General features: G+C 40.3%; 1 protein-coding gene across 6 annotated transcripts in view; it reads right to left on the minus strand.

Moving 5' to 3' along the window:
- Window positions 1-19,712, minus strand: part of UBE3A (ubiquitin protein ligase E3A) — a 94,211-nt gene that overhangs the window by 18,799 nt on the left and 55,700 nt on the right. For all 6 annotated transcript variants that reach the window (XM_077814820.1, XM_077814802.1, XM_077814829.1 and 3 more), the window contains 2 exons: window positions 11,126-11,436; window positions 1,838-3,093 (listed from right to left, as the gene is read on the minus strand). In XM_077814820.1, the coding sequence (XP_077670946.1) occupies window positions 1,838-3,093; window positions 11,126-11,436 (1,567 nt within the window). The remainder of the gene's footprint in view (window positions 1-1,837; window positions 3,094-11,125; window positions 11,437-19,712) is intronic.

Here is a 19,712-nt window from a genome sequence, read left to right on the forward strand (position 1 = left end):
ACTTGTGGCACCTTAGAGACTAACCAATTTATTTGAGCATGAGCTTTCGTGAGCTACAGCTCACTTCATCAGATGTAGTGTACATCTGATGAAGTGAGCTGTAGCTCACGAAAGCTCATGCTCAAATAAATTGGTTAGTCTCTAAGGTGCCACAAGTACTCCTTTTCTTTTTACCAATGGGAGAAGCTCTCCCTTCAGCGTAGGTAATGTCTTCACTACCTTCACTGGTGTAACAGTGCCGCTGCTGCGCTGTAAGTGTAGATAAGGCTTGAGTGCTTTTTTGCATATTTTTTTCCTCCCTGATCAGTCCTCCCTGCATGAATTTACAACATTGAATACTCCTTTGAAATTGGCTGTTATCTAGTTTTAGCCCATCCTCTCAGAGTATTATGAACAGAAAAAGTGTACTTTACCTCCTGCTGTCTCCCACAATTTATGCATCTAGAAGCCATGTGGAGTTTATGCAATAATCCCATTAGGTTAAACACAACCCTACATATTTGGTTATAGCTATAAACCAGACAAGCAGTGAAATCACGAAGCACATTCTTACTCAAATGATAAAAGATTGGTACACAGGGTAAACTTAAGCTTTACAACAACCTGACTGTTTCTCAGGTGCTGAATGTGTCAGATAAGTTCAAAGGGAAAAAAGCCATTTTCCCTCCACAAGTTCCATGCTAGTACTTGAAGCAGGACTGTTCCCAGTTTGGTCATACTTATCACCACCCAAGAAGCAGCCAGGCTGTTTGAAAGTTAAAATGTACTCACAACATTGAACTGGGAGCTCATTTAGGGCTCTCAATTCTGTTTCTTCAGTAACAGTATAAATTAAATAAATTTAGTATCACCAATGTAGTTTGTTAGCAACAGAAATTGTAGGTAAACAGTAGCTGAGCACATAGAAAAACTTGGAAGGGGAGAAGTGGTCTGAGACGAGTGAACCTTAAAAAAAGGTTAAATTGTTATATTCATACAATAATATGAATAATATTATAATTATAATAAATAATAATAATATGTTTACAACTTCTCTCCATTATATGTTATTTATCTACTATGTACTATTTTTCATAGTGAATGCCTTGCATAACCCACTATTTCCTTTGTGTTCAAAAGTGGTTCTAACAATTTTTGTTTTTATACTGGAGTTTTAATTTAAGAAGCCATATCAGAGTATGTATTAGCAGGTTACTGGTGCAGTTTTCAGGTGCTCGAAGCCACTCTTCCTTCTGCCCTACAAGGTGTGGTTTACTAATATACCTAGATGAAGCCACAGGAGTCTTTTAAAATGTAAGTTTTACTCATTGTGTGTGCATTCAAAACTTTTTTTTTTTTTTTAAATAAAATAGAAACTTCTCTCTTTTGTGGAACTCAAAACAATGTAATGGCTTTTGTTAAAACTCCCTCCTGAAAAATAAAATTCACCTTTGGATTAAGGTCAAGTACAGGACATTTCAGCTCAAAAGGATAATTTAAAGAAAGTTTGTTCATGGGAAAATAAGGAGCTTCTATAGACACGAAAAGAGTTGGCATGCCAATGTCCAGTAGCAAGGGCTGCATTCAATACTGAATACTGTACTACTAATGGACAAGATGTTTATCAGTTTAGGTTCAAAGTCTGCAAACATCAGGAGTCATACCTACTATCCAAAGTAGTCCCATGATGCTGTACCCTCAATAGTGTGTGCAGGATGGGACCTTAAGTTTGTACGATGCATTTCACCTTGAAGACCCCTAATAACTAATAGGTACATTTTTGCTTTTGAGGTAGCGAAGGGTTCTAGCTACTATTACAGCATAGCTTATTTAAGTTTTACATTGTTGCATGACTTACCCTGACAAGTGCATCATCTATGATGTGATCACGCCTCACTTTGAGTCGCAAATATGGGTTCAACTGCTGTCCTTGAACTAAACTGTAGAGCACAGTTATGCGTCGTTCACTGTACATGCGGATTCTGTTGTCATAATACAATCCCAGGTTCTTGGTAACAGCATTCAATATAAAGGGACATGTCATAAAAGAGAATTTATTTTCTGTTTCTACTTTGAAGAAAGTGTAGTCTTTGTCCATTTCTAGAACATCATTCAGTGGTTCATTAATAAATTCTTCAAAAGGGATAAGTGGTTTTCGGCAATCTATAGTTTTTACACCAAGCTCAGTTTCCAGTGGGTCCACTCGAGGCCCTTTCTTATTTCTTCTTTCCTCACCCAGAAGCTCTTGAAGAGTTAATTCACTGGATTCTGGGAGGGGCTCTTCATCTTCCTCTTCATTGTGGTCTGTGTCCACATCCCCTCCGACTACATTTGCATAGTAAACCATTTTCAAGCACTTTGAAGCAGCAACAATGGCATCATCATCATTCACTAGATTGCGACTGTTGAATTCATTGCTTATGACTTTGTAGGTGATAAGCTGTTGAAATGTTTCCATCATTCTCCGAATCTGCTCTGCACTGTATTTAGACCACAATCTGACTAGTTTTGCTTGAGCTGCTAGAGGTAGCTTGCTCATTGCTTTGCAAAACAACGGCAGAGCCATTTCCAGATATTCAGGGCTATGAAGATTACCATTCTCCATAACAATTACAAACAAATTCAGATAGTTAGGATCCCGAGAGTACACATTATGGTAAGTCAAGTCACATTCTACATTAGGTGACAAGTACACAAGTGCATTTAAAAAGGCAGTTTCTATTTTTTCATTTGAAAGCAATCTACTGTAGACCCGCCTGACTGCTTCGATATCTACAGATACTTCGTCAGGGCCTAATTTTTGTAGGTTGTTATCTCCTTGTGTGTTGTCACCTATTCTCGATGAAGAGGACGACGATGCTCCGGAATCTTCCTCCATCGCAGCAGTGGAACAGGCAGCTTTTTCTTTTTCATCTTCATCCTTATCTTCGTCCTTTCCTTGAAGAGACTTCAGCTCTTCCTTGGTGTGCTGCTTGGCCTTTCGGAAACTTTGTACCAATGCCTCAGCACTAGAAAACACTCTCCCAATGACACGGATTAGAGGAGAATAGTCCTCTTTCTCTCTACACAGTTCAAGAATTTCATCTACCTTCTCTTCTGTTAGGTAGGTCACATCTATAAAATTAAAAGAGAGACCACACTTGAAATTTACCTGATACAGTAAATACACTCACTTTTTATGAAGTTGCAATGATATACAACATTTTTTTACCACCACCTCACATCTAATACTTCCTACTCTGACAATGTTGAATGAGTTTAAGACAAATTTACTTTGTAATTTCATTAACATGAAGAAACAAACTCATCTATTTACAGTATCTATCCTACCCTGTTTTTTTTACTCCTTACTTCTATGGAGCTCTGTGACCTAGGAGTGAATTGCAATAATGAGACAGATTTGCAACAGAATTGCAGGAAAAATGAAATACATTTGGTAATATATAATGGTATTATAGCCTGGAAACAAAGTCAGTAAAATGTTTAAATGTGTAAAACATTAAAAACTTTAAACCATGAAGACCAACCCATCAACGTACTTGGTAAAACTGCCTCCATTTGATGTTATAGGACAGGATACCACTGTTTTAAATTAATTTTTACACAAACATCTGTTGATCAAATGCACATTAAAGTAACTAAGCTGAAAATTACAAAAAAAAGGGTCACTGCTCAGTAGCAACTATTTATGTTAAGGTACCGTAAGAAATGTTAACTTTTAAAAAAAAGATTCTTCACAAGAGTGCTAGTCAATTGTTGATTTTGTGATACAGTAAATGAAGGATAATATAGTCATTTATAGTAGTAATTTCTAAAACAGTTTAAAAAATCTCATGAATATGAAACATAACGTCTGAAAAGCATTCAAAAAAATACATAATCAATATCAATCTCAGAAATTCATGCTGCAATGTATATGACATACATAACTGGCCTCGAATCAAAGGGGTTTGCTTCTGTATGTGCTGGGCCACTTTATTAATTGCACAAACTCTAGTAGGCAACCTTAAGAATATCTGTTAATGTTAATTCAAGTCTACACAAGTTGATTTTTAAAAAGGTAGTTTCAGTGGGTGCCAAACTGTCATTCTCATAGATTTGAAAAAAAATCTTATTTTTGAAAGGTTTCTTTAAGATTTATCCTTTTTCCTCTTTATTGTTGCTGCTTTTCTCTCCATTCCTTCAGAAGCCCTGATCTTGCAAACAGCTAAGTTGTTTGTAAGTTACTTATAAATTACTTTACCTACACCAATCTCATTGATTTCAGTGGAATTACCTATGCGCATGAAGTTACTACCATGCCTAAATGTTTATAGGATCCGAATGTAAAAAGGTTAATAGATCCAAAAGTCAGATGGGACCATAGTGATCATCTAATCTGACCTCTGGTATAAAAGGCCAGAAAACTTCCCTGAAATAATTACTTTTGAACTAGAACATATTGTGACAAAGCTCTGAGCCTGTATTGGTGGTCCCGGGCTTCCAGGCAGATTCAGTGGCCTCAGAAGCTCACTAAGGCCCTCAATATGACCTCCCTTTCTCAGTATAGCGGCAAAGGTCACAGGTTATTGAGCTGCTTTCATCACAGGCCAGTATGGGAGCTGGGAAGGTGGAATACCCACAGTCTCTGTTGCTCCTGAGAGCTTAGAAGGTGCAGTTTGGCCTCCTGCCTGGACCAAAGTCTGCTTCCCCACTCAAGGGGATCTCTGTAAATCACGGGGGGAAGGGGGGAACCTGGGCCCGCCCTCTACTCCAGGTTCCAGTCCAGGGACCCTAATAGTGGCAGCTGTTGGCGGTTTTCCCTTCACCATTGAAGCTACTTTGATTCTCTAGGCCACTTCCCCATGATCCCCTTTTTCCTAGCTTCACCCTAACCTCAGGATTCAGCAATGCTTCCTCTCCTCCAGCTCCTTTCACCTGGGCTTCCCCGAGGGAACTGGAAAAGAGAGCTTTTAAGCAGTATGAGACAGACCTTGATTGGTTCCAGTTGTCTCCATTAGCCTAATGGCCTTAACTGACTCTTTGCCTGTTAATTGGGGTCAGGTGCCAGCATTAGCCTAACAACCTTAACTGGTTAATTGGCATCAAGTGTCTTGATTAGCCTGGCATAGCCTTTGTTTGGCTATCCAGAGAACAGGGACCTGCTCATTCTGAAGCTGATATACCTGCCTTCTACTACTCTCTTATACCTGTCTAGTCTGTCACAATATCTTTTTAAAAAAACACACCCAATCTCAATTTATAATTGCTAGTGGTGGGGAAACCATCACAACCATTGGTAAACTGTTCCAATGGTTAATTACCCTCCCTGTTAAATATTTACACTCCATTTCCAGTCTGAATTTGTTTAGCTTCAATTTTTAGCCATTGAATATTGTTATACTCTTGTCTGCCAGACTGAAGAGCCAATTACCAAATATTTATTCCCCATGTAGGTACTTATAGACTATAATCAACTATATAGACTATAATTGCCCCTTAACATTTTCTTTGTTAAAATAAACAGATTGAGCTCCTTGAGTCAATCACTATAAGGCATGTTTTCCAATCCTTTAATAATCCTCATGGCTCATTTCTGAACCATCTCCAGTCAATCAACTTCATTCTTGAATTGTGGATGCCTGAACTGGACACAGTATTCCAGCAGCAGTTGCATCAGTGCCAAATACAGAAGTAACATAACCTCTCCATTCCTTCTCAAGATTCCCATTTACACATCCAATGATTGAATTAGCACTTTTGGCTGCAGTATTGTACTTGGAATTCATCGTCAGCTGATCAGCCACCGTGACCTCTAAATCTTTTTCAGAATCATTACTTCCCAGGACCGAGTGCCCCTTTTCGTAATTATAACCTACATTTAGCAGTATTAAGACACATATTATTTGTTTACGCTCAGTTTACCAAATAACCCAGATCACTCTGTATCAATAACCTGTCCTCTTCATTATTCCACTCTCCCAATATTAAGTCTCCTGCAAGCTTTACCAGTGATGATTTTATGGTCTCTTCCAGATCACTGATAGAAAGTCAAATAGCATGAGAGCAAAAAATGCAAATAGCAAAAAATGAAGCCCTCTGGGATCCTACTAGAAACCCATCCGATTGATGATGATTCCCCGTTTACAATTACATTTTGGGAACATCCTATCACTTTGCAAGTTTTAATCCATTTAATATGTGCCATGTTAATTTTATATTGTTCTGTTTTTAAAAAATCAAAATATTGTGTGCTACCAAGTCAAATGCTTTACAGTAATCTAAGTATATTACATCAACACCATTATCTTTATCAATCAAACTTGTAATCTCATCAAAAAGATACATCAAACTAGTTTGACAGGATTTATTTTCCATAAACCCATGTTGATTGGCATAAATTACATTACCATTCTTTATTAATTGAATCCTTTATCTGCCACTCCATTATCTTGCTCAGGATAAACATCAGAGTGACAGGCCTATCATTACCTGGGTCAACCTGTTTACCCTTTTAAATTATTGGCACAACATTAGCTTTGATCCATTTTTCTGGAACTGCCCCAGGGTTCCCAGACTTAGTGAAAAACACATTAACGGTTCAGCAAGGTCCTCAGCCAGCACTTGTAAAACTCTTGAGTGCAAGTTATCCAGACCTGCTGATTTAAAAATGTCTAATTTTAGTAGTTGCTGTTTAACATCTGTGACATTACACCCCATATTCTTCATAGAAATGTTATGATATGAATATGGCATAACTAAGATGTTTTATGCAAGATGGGTCATGTGAGGTATCACTGGAAAGCTTATGATTTATTGAATGTGATTATCCAATTTGTAGGTCTGTATCATTTCTGTATCTGAAGTTAGAAATATTGGCTATGTCATAATTACAACTGTGTGTATACTTGGGGAATGCCCACCAGACAGTATGCAATCAGCCTGGATGGGCCATCAGGAAGGACAATAGGACTTTGAAGATATTAATCTCCCACCTTCCTGACAAGTTTCCTGGGATGCTGCTTTGATGCTGCAGGTCATGTGATCATGTCACTTGTTACAGGTTACAGCTTCCTGAAAATAGAGGAAGGACTCAGCTCTTTAACTTCTTGTTCATGTGGAAAAAAGCAGACCCCACTCATTTGCATTAAAATGTTATTGCTAAAATACAAAGCTGTAGTACTGAATGCACTAGAAAGTAATTCTATTAACTACAGATATGCCTTAGGTTTGTTTCAGCATACATATAGAAATCAAATTGTGATATAAAAAGAAAGTGATAGTCAACTATCTCAAACATTTTCGGTTCTGTGCCACGATAAGTCTCCTAAACCAGGTTTATGAAGTACTAAATTCACTGGCTCTGGATTACAGAGGTTATTAGCTGTAGTGTATAACAAATGGATCATTTTATGACAGTGATTATTGTTGAAATATACTGCATTTCAAATCTCACCCACTTCCAACAAGAATATATGTATCATATTCTTCTATGTTAACATCCAAAAAACATATCTAATGCATGTTTCTGACCAAATAGCTTGCATTCCAGGCACTTAAAACAAGTTTCATACCTTATAAGCACAGTCCATCTGATCTATTTATATACTGGTAACATTACCAGTAACATAAGAACTACCATACCAGATCAGTCCAATATCCTGTCTCTAATAGTTCCTTCTATCATTAAGTGTGTTGCCTTTCAATTTCATTGAATGTTCTTGTGCTATGAAAAAGGTAAATAAGATTACCAGATCCATCACTTTTGTACCATTCGTTATTTTAGCTCTATCATGTCCCCTCTTATTAGGAGTTTCCCTAAACAAAACAATCTTTTCAATCTCTTTATATGGAAGCTTTTTCAGGCCTCTAACTGTTTGTCACTCATCTCTGGACTCCTAATTCTGCCATTTTTTTTGAGAGTAATCAGAACTGAATACAGCATTCCAGATGAGTGTGCACCATCAATTTATGTAGTGGCATTATATTGTTTTTAGAAATATTTTTCAGCGCATACTTTATACATCTTCACATTTGCTTTTTTGAGCATCATTAAACATTGCATAGAGATTTGCACTGAGCTCTTGATACCACCACCCAGGTATTTTTCCTGTGTGGTCACACTTTTTAGGACCCAGCAATATGAGTAGTTCAAGTTATTTCTTCCAAAGTACATTACTTTGCATTTTCAACAGTGACTTATTTGTACTATTTACCCATTCACCTAGTCTTGTTACATCTTTCTGATATTTGTCTCATTTAACCTCCACAATTGTGAGCCATCTGCAAATTCTGTCACCTCATTATTCATCCTGTTTTCCAGACCTTGAAGGTATATATGTTAAAGAACAACAGAACATGGAACTTTGGGATACCTCATTGCCAATGTTTTTCCTTGCTAAAAACTAACCGTTTGTTCCAACTCTCTCATCTGTGCTAGATGTTCTGTTCTTCCAGAGAGTTGTCCATGAGCAGAAAAAGTATGGTGCTAAGGCCATGACCAGTAGCAGCATAAAGCATCTCCACAGAGAATTTTCGGCAACAAGTCAGCAGAAGCTCTAGTACTGCCACAAATACTCCCCTGGTTGCTCTTCGAACACTGCTAACTCCTTGGAGGGTTGCTCCTTTCTCTCAAGCTGACTGAAGAGACAGAGGCTGATGTGACTCCCTTCCTGAAGTGATTTAACCAAAAGAAAATGGTCTCTCTCCTTAACAGCAAATGAAACAAAGGTCCCCCACTTTCTTCTATGAATTGGGGCTGCAGCTTTTTGAGACTGGCCTGAGTTAGAGGAAAGCTCACTGTTGGGCTTGTGGTCAGTAGCACAGACGGCTAAGGCAACCCAGATGGTTGTTTAACAATGGACTTGGTGGGCTTTGTTTTGGGGAAGCTGTTGAGCTTTTGGATTTAGTTACTTCAAAATTGCTGTTCCGAATCAAATGTAATAGCAGGCTGCTTACCCTTTTCCTTGGCATTTTAAAGTTTGATTGCTGCTTCCCCAGCAACTGCAGCTGCAGAAGGACCACCGCAGTAATTCAGGATTTCAAATTCCTCAGAAGTAAGTTTTGGTTCCAAAGCTATTTGGGAGCCTCAAATGGACTTCAGAATTTTTTTCCTCTAGGCATTAATGCTCAGCAGAGGATGGTCAGTCGGTCCAAGCAGCTATGGAGACAGGTCAATACTGGCAGGTTCTGCAATGGTTGGGGCCTACCCTGAAGCAGTGACTCACAGGATTGGTCTGCCTCCAGAGTTCCAAGGAAACCATTATCTAGAATCTATGTACATAGCTGTGAAAAAGTAGAGAAACTAAAAACACCCTGTTAAAATATAGAAAGATTAAAGGTATAGATTAGACAGAATGCCCTCTCACCACAAAGATGCAGAACATGACACTTGCGACAATCACGCTGTTTAGATATTGGATCCCTTTCCCCAACCCTGTAAGAAATTAGGGGTCAGGTCCATCTCTTACTATGTTCTTGTACATAGTGCCTAACACAAATGGTCCTCAATCTTGACTGGGGCCTCTAGGTGTTATTGTAATACAAACAAACAGGATGATACACTACAGGTGCAATCCATCCCTTTATCCTTGCTAAAAAGGCTATACCTTCCTTTTAGTTAATTGTTAGTGAAACCCAACTTGCATGTCGGCACAACCTGTTGCAACCGTACCCTAGTAATACTAATTTTGGAAATGGGATGGACACCTCCACAGTTAAAGGCTTTGGGTTTTTCAGTTAATGTGGGATTTCAGCCTTTGCTAGGGATGAAAGTAAAGTATTGGTCATAACCAAAGTTACACAAGCCACTCAGAGTACAGATGTAATTTCCTGGAAAGCCAGAAGTAAATAGGCTTAACTGTTTACGTGTTCAAAAGAGTATAAAGTGATAGTTATGGGATGCTGTATTTTTTTTAGACCTCTAACTTACAGATGATTGTGTTTTAGCACGTTTTAGCTTTTATAGATGTAGGTCTAAACAAGATCTTTCCACAGGACAGGTATTTTTTCTGTTTACAACCAAACCATTAACATTATACATCCTTAGCGTTTTTTTTCTTTTTATTTATGACATTAAGCCAGCAAATATGTGTTTACACTGTAGCAATCTTATCTGTAAGTTAATGATTTGCATGTGTGTGGAATATCACCAGGCTCAGCACAGAGCCACACTGTAAGAGCTGGCTGGTTTTCTGGAGTTTGGCCATAAATCCTCCTCATCCTAGTACCAAAGGAAGGTACAATTCAAACCCAGACTCTAGAATAGACTATTTTGACTGGCTCTGCCTCACCCAAGCTTGAAAACCATGAAACCAAGCTGGCCCTTTCGCTGTTCCTTTCCTCCTTTACCTGTCTGTTCCCAAACACAGAACTCAGGGGCCAAAAATGAAAGGTGCAATCTTGAGAATCTATTCAACTGAGGAGTCATGTGACTGAGCAGTAAACTGGCAGTACTGAAGCATCCATTACATTAGCATGTGACAACACTAACTTTTGAAATTTTAAGACAAAATAAAAAATGTTTCCATAATAACCTAACCCACCCATATATTTTAGCAGGAATGTGATGAATACCCAGTTTGGAATCAATTCTGGACATGAATCCAGCCCACTTGCAATATTTGTAAAAATCGTATTTTAAAATGCAGCCCAAATACTGAATACTTAAATAATTATGTAGCAACAGCCATGACCGGGCTTCTTTCCCCTCCACATCAAACCTGCAGCTCTCTTCCACTGAGAGCCTTAGATTCCCTTTCCAGCATTTTATCCATAGTCCTTGAATTCTGTGTCTTCTCCTTCCACATATAACCCTGTCGTTCTGTCCAGAAATCTCCAACCAATTTCCCGCAATATCTAGCCTACTCTACTCTAGTACAGTTTTCTTTCCCTTTCTCCATACCAGCTACCAATATCAATGTAACAGTAGTTAGATATTCATAACCACTACTTGCTATCCAACAATTCTGAACATCCTAATAATCAAATCACTAGTTTTTATTACAGTATCTACCTCCACCCCAGAATACTGTATAACTGTTTACACATGATACCTAGAGTTGTAATTTTAGATCTATATACTGGACATGAGAAAGACAAATCTACAAGCTTCCACGACCACCATTTTTAGGAATTTTTATTTTATAAAGATTCTAGAATGCCTTACCTTTAAAGTCATCTCTTGGGCCTTGCATTTCCTTCTTGTTCATTTTTCTGTCAGTACAGGAGTTGTTATGGGCACCTTTGGAATTGTTTTCTAGGTAAGCTGAGCTCGTTCCTTTCTTGGAGGGATGAGGATCACAGAGTTTTGCATTAATCTTATAAAGCTCGAGGGCCTTAATGGCTGCTGCATTGTTATCCATACGGCGAAAAGTTGGACAGGAAGCACAAAATTCATTCGTGCAGGCTTCATTTCCACAGCCCTCAGTTAACTGGTGGTAGTAGCGTTCTATTAGATGTTTTGCAGCTGCTCGCTTCCTGTACCAAACATTCAAACAGTAAGCACAAGGATTAGTACGGCTTTCACATACAAAGCTCATTCAAATTATCATCAAAGCAGAGATTAGTCAGACACTGAAATAAAACACTTCTGAATCAAAGTATATGCATTAGGAGATTTTGAAAATGCAGGATTCTCATTTTGACAAAAGAAAGTATATTTAAACGCACAATTTAGTTTCAGGTCATATGTAAACTGAAAGAAAAGCAGGTTTTTAACCATGTTTCTCCAGGACTAAAAATTCTCAGTTCTACATTCAAATGTAATACTTATGTTTAGTATGAAAATTCTGCTGGGGGAAACTAAGTCACTCAGTTAAAACAGAGGTATAAATTAACTGAAGCTAAGGATCTTGATGTTCCAAATCTAGAATTAGGGTTCTGTCCCGTTACGGGCAACATTTCACTTGGTTGGCCTATCAACACCTCGCATAAGCACTTGTGTGACACTCACACAATCTGAAAGTCTTGTAAGTTTGTTTTATTTTATAAAAATACTAGAGTGACATTAAGTCTGTCCAAGCTGAAAAGCACCCCTTGATTAATTTAGGACCCGATCTTGTTATAGGTGCTGAGCACCTTCTACTCCCATTGAAACCAGCGAGATATAGATCCTTTAAAAATTACATTTCCATTTTTACAGCATTCCAGGAACAAAAATGGAACCCTGTCCAATGTTTATTTACTTAATACTCATTGCTGAAAATACCATAAAAGAGGAGCTCAAGCCTAAATGACACTTTCCCCTGGCTCAGAAAAGGCAACTGAACCCCACACTAGCCTTTCACCAGATCTTCCCTTCTCTTTTTTTTTTCTAATTATATTTGGTGGTGCAGCACTTTCTAAAATAGATACTAACCTAGTGCCATGTACTGTTTCAAAGATACAGCTGCCTCCTTCTCCCTGGTTTCTTTTTGAAGTAGCAAGCTGCAAAGAAGAATCTCATCTGAGCCTAGCACTGTCAGTAACAAAAATCCTATAACTGGGCAATGAATGATACAGATACATCTAGATACAAGGATTACAGAGGAAATATGTTGTCACCAGCACTGGCTGTGAACCCAGAACAGCTGGAGAACTCCACTGCTCTACACTGAACTAAAAACTTGAGCATCTACTTCCACGGCGTGTTTGCATTTCAACAAAGTGTGAATGAGCAAGGTTCTATTTATATTTTACCATTTAATTCTACTTACGCCTTCAAATAGTTCTGTAAAACATTATAATCCTTTCCTACAGTTTTACACTTGTGTAACAACAAGATTTAAATAAAACATTATCCAGGTGAAAATGAAAAAATATGTTTAGATTCGGGTTACAAACTATAAACCTTTAATCTATCTATCAAGTCCCGAGTTCAAAATTCTGCTTCTCCACGTAATAGCTGATGACAAATACTTAAAACTGAATAAAGTGCATTTTATCACAAATTTTTAGATGTTTTCTTCAACTTTTGTAGAGAAAACACAATATTGGACTCAGGGCTTAACAAGTACTGTACAAGTCAAAGACGACTGACTTTTCAAATTTCATTTTATAACACAAGCGTATTCACAATTTGTCGCCTTGATCTTCTGAATGCCCAATTTTGAGCCCAGAACCAAGAGAATATACAAGACATCCCAGATACATCACACAGAGCCTAAATGAACAAATAAAAAGAGAGATGTGCCAGCAAAATCAAGTCAACTACTGCAGATGATAGATAAGCCAGAAGCAGATTAGAAATGTTTAATTACCAGTCCAAAAAAAAAAAAAAAATCAACATTGGAAAACCTGCCACTGATATGTTCAAAAGTTTCTGCCTCCCATATCCACTCACATTACAAAATTAAAGCAACTTTTTACAAACAACTCCTCCCACTTTTGCGAACCTTAAATACAAAACCGTAAAAACAGGTCCACAATTTAGATACATTTATTTGGGAGACTGTAATGTTAAAAGTAGGAGATTTTGATGTTTGGAAGTGGATATATATACATGAAATTAGAACCAATCTTTGTTTCTCATAGTGTCTGTGGTTCTTTTAAAACTAAAGCTGCTTTTAGCTTACTAAGGAAAGTGTAGGCCTTGCCTTGATACCTCATTTGTTTGCTTCTCTTGCGATTACTACAATGCATTACTTTTACCACCTCCCATCATGGAACATGTACCCAAATAAAGTCCATACCACTACTCCTTTCATCTCCCATACCCCCTTTAAGACTTTTTCTCCAAGATACATACAAGATGATAATTTTTTACATAAAACCCTGATGTCCAACAATAGCCACATCATATTATTGCTGTAACATTTAGCCTTCCTTAACCCATTCCCTGCATTGTTATCCTCACTTATCTAATCATGTCTAAATTTAGAAAGCAAGATCTCTGGCATAATCTTTGTTTTTTATAAAGTGCTAGTACTTCTTTGGGTGTTATAGTATAAATCCTCCCTATTCTGAGCTTTTAGATCCAGCCTATTTAGACTTAAGTGTAGGTTAGTATCTTCTATATTTAAACATAGAGGAAAGGATCAATTAAGAACATAAGAATGGCCATACCGGGTCACAATAATGGTCCATGTAGCCCAATATCTTGTCTTCCAACAATGGCCAATGCCAAATGCTTCAGACGGAATGAACAGAACAGGGCAATTATTGTAGTGATCCATCTCCTGTTGTCCAGTCCCAACTTCTGGCAGTCAGAGGTTTAGGGACCCTCAGAGCATGAGGTTGTGTCCCTGACCCTCTAGGCTAATAGCCATGGATTGACCTATCCCTCCATGAACTTATCTAATTATTTTTTTTTTAAGCCAGTTATACTTTTGGCCTTCACAATGTGCCATGGCAACGAGTTCCACAAATTGACTGTGTGTTGTGTAAAGAAGTACTTCCTGTACTGTTTTAAACCTGTTGCCTATTAATTTCATAGGGTGACCCTGGTTCTTATGTTATGTGAAGGGGTAAATAAAACTCCTTATTCATTTTCTCTACTTCATTCATGATTTTATAGACCTCTATCATATCCCCTCTTACTCATCTCTTTTTTAAGCCAAGGAGTCCTAGTCTCACTTCTCATATAGCAGCTGTTCCAGACCTCTAATAATTTTTACTGCCCTTCTCTGTATCTTTTCCAATTCTAGTATAACTTTTTTGAGATGGGGTAACCAGAACTGCATGCAATATTCAAGAAGTAGGCATATTCAAGGTTGATCATTTATGTGTGACAGAGGCCACTCTTCTTTAGAAGGTAAACTAGGACTTCTTCAAAACCACAAGCCCTTCCACTTTCGCTCTTATGAAACCTAGGTACACTATTAATATACCCAGACCTATTTTAGTATGGCAAATTATTTTATTTTTATCATGTCATATTTGAGATTACTGCTATATTTGGTAAACAAAATAAAGACTGAGGTCTGCCACTATCTATAATAGGAATCTTAATCTAAGGCAATGGTATTCCCCCTGGGGTCCTACACCTAAGATTTCCAAAGGGATATGCACTTCCATTTGAAATTTTTTTAGGGGTTTGTAAATGAAAAAAAAGTTGAAAACCACTGCTGTTAGGGACAGTTGTCCTTTGCTTCTATATTCATCATGATGAAAAAGAGAAAAGCGTAACAGAATATAATGCATCATGCATGAATATTACCGGTTTCAAAATATACTACATAAATGTTTCTGTAGAATATCATCCACACAATTTTAATGTCAGGCTTCAGAATCAATGTAAAAATTGATTCTACCAAAACAGGACAGGAAGGCATTTCCGCATAAAGATCAATCAGGGTGAAATGTGACTATTTAAACAAAGGGACACTTACATCACAAGAGAAGTTATAATTAAAGTGCTCAACTAAAGAAAAGCCAGAAATTACTCTGTGCATCTCTAACTCAACTATGACAGAGGCCAAAAGTCACTCCAGAAGCTAGGTTCACCTGTCCAACTGCTGATTGCTTCTCTTAGGTTACTACCAGCTTATAACACCCAGAGGTTTGTTCCTTTTACTAGTCTAACCTTCCTTGTTCAGAATCATTTTCGTTTTGTTTGTCACCTATCCAGAGCCTTGTGTACCCTACGGAAAATTAGACCTAAATTCTGTTGCACTATGTTGCAGCAGACTGAAGATTCCACAACAGTTTCAGTTACATGAACCCTGAGGCTTTTACTGAATTCCCTATGGAAATGAATCATTCAGTCACTTCAGTATTGTAATTATGTAATCTATTTCATTTAATATTTGATGCTGCCCGTAATTTATTATTTTCAATGTGCTGAAAATTTAGTATTAAAATGCATAACTGAATATATACAGAATTTGTTATGGGGAAGCTGGAGATTTTGGCAATTTGGACACGTGTGGAACTACCTGAGCTGCTGTTTCTGTGATAGCATAATGCATCATAAACATGTGGACAGAGCACCAGGTGCCTGAACAACAGATGTCTTGCCAGTACACATCTGCCAATAGGCCAATGTGGCAGCTCGCACTCAGACAGTGAGCTGTGACTACTAGGTGGGGTTAAGCTGGATTGCTTGTAACATACACAGATGAATCCGGAGACCCATTTGGAGATTTGTTGGGAGGAGAGGGTTTGACCCTTGGTTTGGCAATGGCCACGAACAGCTTTGGTGATGTGCGAAAGGATCGAGTCCTGTGAAGGTAGAAAGCCAGTGCACGGGCAGATAAAGTGAGTGCAGGACCGTCACTGGGGGAGGCATGCGGTTTGGGGCAGAAGACAGGTAGGTGGATGCACTGGCTTAGGTGCAATTCTGACAATACCTTTGGGAAGAACTTAGGGTGGAGATGTAGGAAAACTGTGTGTGTGGGGTTGGGGGGCAGGGCTCGGGGGATCTGTCATTATCGCTGCTAGCTCACTGACCTGCCTGGCTGAGGTTATGGCTACCAGGAATGTCACTTGCATCGAGAGGTGGGAGAGGGAGCATGTAGCCAATGGTTCAAAGGGTGGCTTTGTGAGGGCACAGCAGATGAGATTAAAGTCTCATGGGAGTATGGGCTTCAGTACTGGAGGAAAAGCGTTCAGTAAATCCTTCATGAAGCAGACAGTGGTGGTGGAGTGCGTAAACACAGACATGCCATGCAGAGGGGAGGAGAAAGGCACTGCCAGGTGCACCTGTATAGAGTTGAGGGCTAGGCTTCACGTTTTTAGGGCAAGAACGTAGCGTAGGACGACTGGTACAGATAGTGCACCTATGCCATAAATTGTTTCTGTTTAGCTCGGTAGCATGCCCTGGTGGATTCTCTCCTGCTCTGAGAAAGAATTTGCTGCATCGCAGTGGAGCATGCTTGGACTACCCTCTACCCCCATCCAAATACCAGGCTGTGAGGTGAAGAGGGCGCAGACTCGTATGCCGGATTCTCCCCTGATCTTGTGAAATAGATTCAGGAGCGTGTGAAGGCAGAGCGGTGTGCAGGTGGCGAGTCAGAGAAGGTCCATGAACCAGAACTGACAGAGCCAGAATAGGGCTACGAGTATCATGGTGGCTCCGTCCCAGCAAAGCTTACATAGAAGAGGAACGGGAGGAAAGGCTTAGTGAGGTGTTCTGTACAGAGGAGGAAGAGAGTGCCGGCACTCCAGTTTTCCCCCTACTTCTCCAATGCAACAATAGAGGGGCAGCTTCTGGCTCTCATGAGTGGCAGAGAGATCCCACTGAGGGGTGTCCCAGTTCTTGAACAGGTACCGTAGTGGGGTGTCGTATAGCTCCCACTTGTGATTTAAGTGGAGAGTCCTCCTGAGAGCGTTGGCCAGAGGATTCTGGGTGTCTGGGAGCTTTGTGGCTTGAAGCATTATAATGTTTTCGATGCACCAGTTTCAAAGGTGGATGGGCTCAGAGCAACGCTGCTTGCTGATGTATACCACTGCCGTGTTCTCCTCAGAGAGCAGCTGAACATGGAGGAATTGAATGAGCAAAAGAAAGGCCTGACAGGTTAAGAGGACTGCCTGGAGCTCTAACACACTTATAGGCATCCTGGTCTCCCACAGCTTCCATACTCCCAGGGCCATGTGGTGGTCCAGGTGGGCTCCCCAACCTGTGAGGGAGCCATCCGTTGTGACGGTGATATGTGGTACTGGAGGTGTGAAGGGAGTGCTGATCATGACCTTGAAAGGATCAGCCCATCATGTGAGGGAGGCCAGCACCCTCCAGGGAACGATGACGCTAGTCTGCATATTGTCCCTGCTGGGTCTGTAGATGCAGAGGAGCCATGCCTGGAGGCAATGCATGTGGAGACGGTGTGCGGTGTCACATAGGTGCAAGCAGCCATATGGCCAAGGAGAGCAAGCTGGAACGTGGTGTAGAGTCTCTGATGTAGGTCTGCAAGGACGGATGTCAGTGTTGCAAAGTGTTCCGCTGGGAGGAAGCCTCTTGTCTCTATGGAGTTGAGAGACACCTATAATGTGTATTGTTTGTGTAGGTATCAATACTGACTTTCCCTCTTTGACACAAATACCTAGCAATGACAATAGGTTGATCATTTAGGAGATTACTTCCTGGTGCAAAAGCACCATGAGGAGCCAGTCATCGAGGTAGGGATATACCAAGTAGCCGAGATGGTAAATTTGGGAGGCTGCCACACTGAAGACCTTTGTGAACACCTATGGAGCGGTCACTATACCGAATGGAAAGACCAGAAACTGGTAGTATTGGTGTCCTACCCAAAAACTAAGAAACTTGTGGTGGGCTGGGAGAATATGCACATGTAAGTAAGCGTGCTTCATGTCGAGAACTGCGAACCAGGCTCCCGGTGGGAAGGAGGAAATAAACTGATGCCAGTGTTACCATATAGAATTTGGACTTTCTTTCTGATAAAACCCAAAGATCTAGAATGGGGCGGTGTCCTCTACCCTTCTTCAGGATGAGGAAGTATGGTGACTAGAAGCCTCTGCCCTTGTATTGAGGTGGGACAACTCTATGGCCCCCTTGAGAAGCAGCAGAGTGTCTGCTTCTTGTTGGAGAATGCATTGATGGGGTGGGTCCCCGGGGGAAGAGTTGCTTAGGTGGGAATGAGACTAATTCTATGGAGTATCCGTGGTGGATGATCTCCAGTACACAACTGTCTATGGTGATCTTGTCCCAATTGTAGGTGAATAAGGCAAGATGGCTCCCAAAGATGATATAGGGTGCTGCGGATGCCATCAGGGAAGATTCATGAGTCTTGAACTGATTGTCAAAACTGAGGTTTCAGCTGCTGCTGGGAAAAGGGTTGTGGTGGAGGTGGGGAAGTGTGGCCGTTGTAAGTGGTGCTTCCTACATGGCGCCTCCTACAGGCATAGGTAGTAGGCTGGGTAGGGAGTGTGTGGTGGTGGTTCAGAATGGTTGTCTCCGTTGCTTGAGTCTTGGGGCAAGAGTGGATATACTAAGGGAAAGTAGCAAATGAAGGGATTTGTTCGTCTTCTTGTGGAATATCTTGTGCTCATCTAAAGGGAGGTCCTCAATTGTACTTTAGACCTCACTGGAGAATCCGGATGATTGGTGCCACAAGTCCTAGTGCATAACGAATCTTGTTGCTAGAGACTGAGAGGACATGTCAGCTAGGTCCACGGCGATCTGGAAGCCCACCTTGGCCACCAGTTGCCTCTCATCCACCAATGCCTGGAATTGCTGCTGTTAGTTCGGTGGCAGCTTGTCCTTGAATGTTGCTAACCTGTTGTAGTTATAAAATCATACTTAGCTAGCGTATCCTGGTAGTTTGCAATCCGGAACTGTAGTCCCACCAAGGAATATACTTTTTGGCCTAGCATATTCATCCTCTTTGCCGCCTTGCCCAGAGGAGTAGACTTCTGTGGGTACTAGTGTGCCTGCTCTGCTGCTGCACTGACAGTGAGAGAGCTGGGGAGGTGGGAATGTAAAGAGAAAATCTGCCCCATTAGCAGGCACGAAATGCCCTCTTCGGTGTCAGGAGTGTGCCATACTGCCTGCGTCAGTTGAAGAATGGCCTTATTAACAGGTAGAGCCATCCGAGGTTTTGAGAATGTCCAGGAACTGATGTTGTGGGTCCTGGACCTCTTCCAACAGAATCCCCAGGTCTGCCGCTATCCTCTGGAGCAAGTCCTGGTACTGGCGATGGTCATGGGAAGAGAGAGGCAGAGGAATAAGCACCTCGCCCGACAATGAAGCAGCAGCAGTGGAGACCGGTGCAGCTGATGGTACCGGTTTGATGTCTGCCTCTTCCTCATAGACGGGTGGTGCCGCTGGGTGAACAGGAGACAGTTAATAAGATGCCTGCAATGGTGCCTGGCATCCGCGA

Source organism: Eretmochelys imbricata, chromosome 1, assembly GCF_965152235.1.
Source record: "Eretmochelys imbricata isolate rEreImb1 chromosome 1, rEreImb1.hap1, whole genome shotgun sequence".
Taxonomy (NCBI): domain Eukaryota; kingdom Metazoa; phylum Chordata; order Testudines; family Cheloniidae; genus Eretmochelys; species Eretmochelys imbricata.